At 56.2% G+C, this 1,515-nt stretch overlaps 1 protein-coding gene across 1 annotated transcript in view; it reads left to right on the top strand.

Moving 5' to 3' along the window:
• Window positions 1-1,210: 1,210 nt before the first annotated feature.
• LOC146595982 (melanin-concentrating hormone receptor 1-like) overlaps window positions 1,211-1,515 on the top strand; it is a 5,079-nt gene continuing 4,774 nt past the window's right edge. Inside the window, exon 1 of the mRNA XM_085304814.1 lies at window positions 1,211-1,448. Within this exon, the coding sequence (XP_085160940.1) occupies window positions 1,391-1,448 (58 nt within the window). The 5' untranslated portion in view covers window positions 1,211-1,390. The remainder of the gene's footprint in view (window positions 1,449-1,515) is intronic.

Here is a 1,515-nt window from a genome sequence, read left to right as displayed (position 1 = left end):
TCACCCAGTCGCAGGAGAACTGGCCTCATCCTGTCTCCAATTAAGAGCTACAATACGTGGGCCAAGCATGCTCCATATTTCTATCAGCTGACCTGCTAGAGGACAACCTAATAATGACAAACTCCTTTGGCTTTCATGGTAGAAAGTCCATCCCGAAAACGCTGCCATCAAGCGTGGCTCACGGCCCATGCTGGGATCATTGCTAGTCTGTTTGCTTGGCCTCATTTTTAATGATATAAATGATTTCTAGTCCTGACTGAAACAGACTTACACAGCTCCCCAAAACGGCCCCTCCAGCTGATGTCAGTCTTTGCCACTACAGAGAGGTGGAGGTAATGGAGCTTTCCAGATAGATCTAGCTTTTCTAAAGTAAAACTGATCCTCTACATTACGCTTAGCTGCGGAGAAAAAGCTGCCTGTTGCTGCCGGTTATCTTGCAGACTTCTGACATGGTATCAGGATTCTTCAGTACAGGGAATACTCAGAGGCAGAGAACGATTCCTTTGGTCTAATAACATGTGATTTATCAAACTGTAATGGAGGAATTCAACCCATGTATAAACGCCAGGCAGGAAGCACAACAAAATCTCCAGCTCAAAGACACAGAAAAGAGCAGGCTCCTGTTCTGGCACTGCACAGACACAGAGCAACGCAGTTACTCAGAACCCAGAGGGTTCTTGTCTAGCATTTTTAAGGGAAAAAAAAAATACGCACACACACACAGAAGACAATAACACTTGAGCTAATTTCTGGAGCTAGGAAGCAAAAGAGCTGTGGTAAGAAACAGAACAGCAGAAAACAACAGAAAACTAATTACAAGTGCAGTGTCTCAGGTTGGAAGGAGAGTCAGAGTGGACAGAAGGCGAAAGCAATAGAGTTTTCTGTGGGTAAATTAACATCCCCCCCAGCCCTGCCTGTGACTCAGGAATGAAAAGGGCATGTGCGTCTGCGAGAAAGAAAAATCCATGCTGGGGGCAGGAGAGCAGAATTACTTAAAAGGCAAAATCCAGTCGTCGCCTGCTGAGCATAGCGAGAGCAGGTTGGCCGTACCAGGGCGGCTGCAGGTCTCGGCCGCCCGTCGGGGCGAGCAACGCGACGCCGCGGCAGGCGCTGGCGGCCCTCGGCGCCCCTGCCCGAGGAGGGCAGCTCCCCCCGGCCGCGGCCTGCCCCCTCCCGCCGCCGGGATGCTCGGCGGACGTGGCTGGCCGAGTCAGCTGCTCGTTGATGTCAGTCGCTGCTCCGGGCTCGGCGGGGCGGGAGTGGGCGAGCGCAGCGCGGCGCCGTAGCCTCTGCTCGCCGGCTGCGGGCGGGTTCTGCCTTCCCGGCCCCGCATCGCCACCGGGGGAAACTTCCCCAACTTCCTCCGCCCCGGGCCGCGGCGCCCACCGCCATGGCCCCTGCCTACTCCTCCCGCAACCTCTCCGCGCCGGAGGCTCGCAACGGCTCGGGTGAGCAGCGGCGGCGGCGCGGGGAGCTTCGCCGGGCGGGCGGGGGCTGCGCACGCCCCTAGCGCTG

This window comes from Rhea americana, unplaced genomic scaffold (genome assembly GCF_003343005.1).
Source record: "Rhea americana isolate MKP2758 unplaced genomic scaffold, rheAme1 scaffold_21, whole genome shotgun sequence".
Lineage (NCBI taxonomy): Eukaryota > Metazoa > Chordata > Aves > Rheiformes > Rheidae > Rhea > Rhea americana.
The sequence above is the reverse complement of the archived record's forward strand: the minus strand, read 5'-3'. Positions and strand labels throughout refer to the sequence as shown.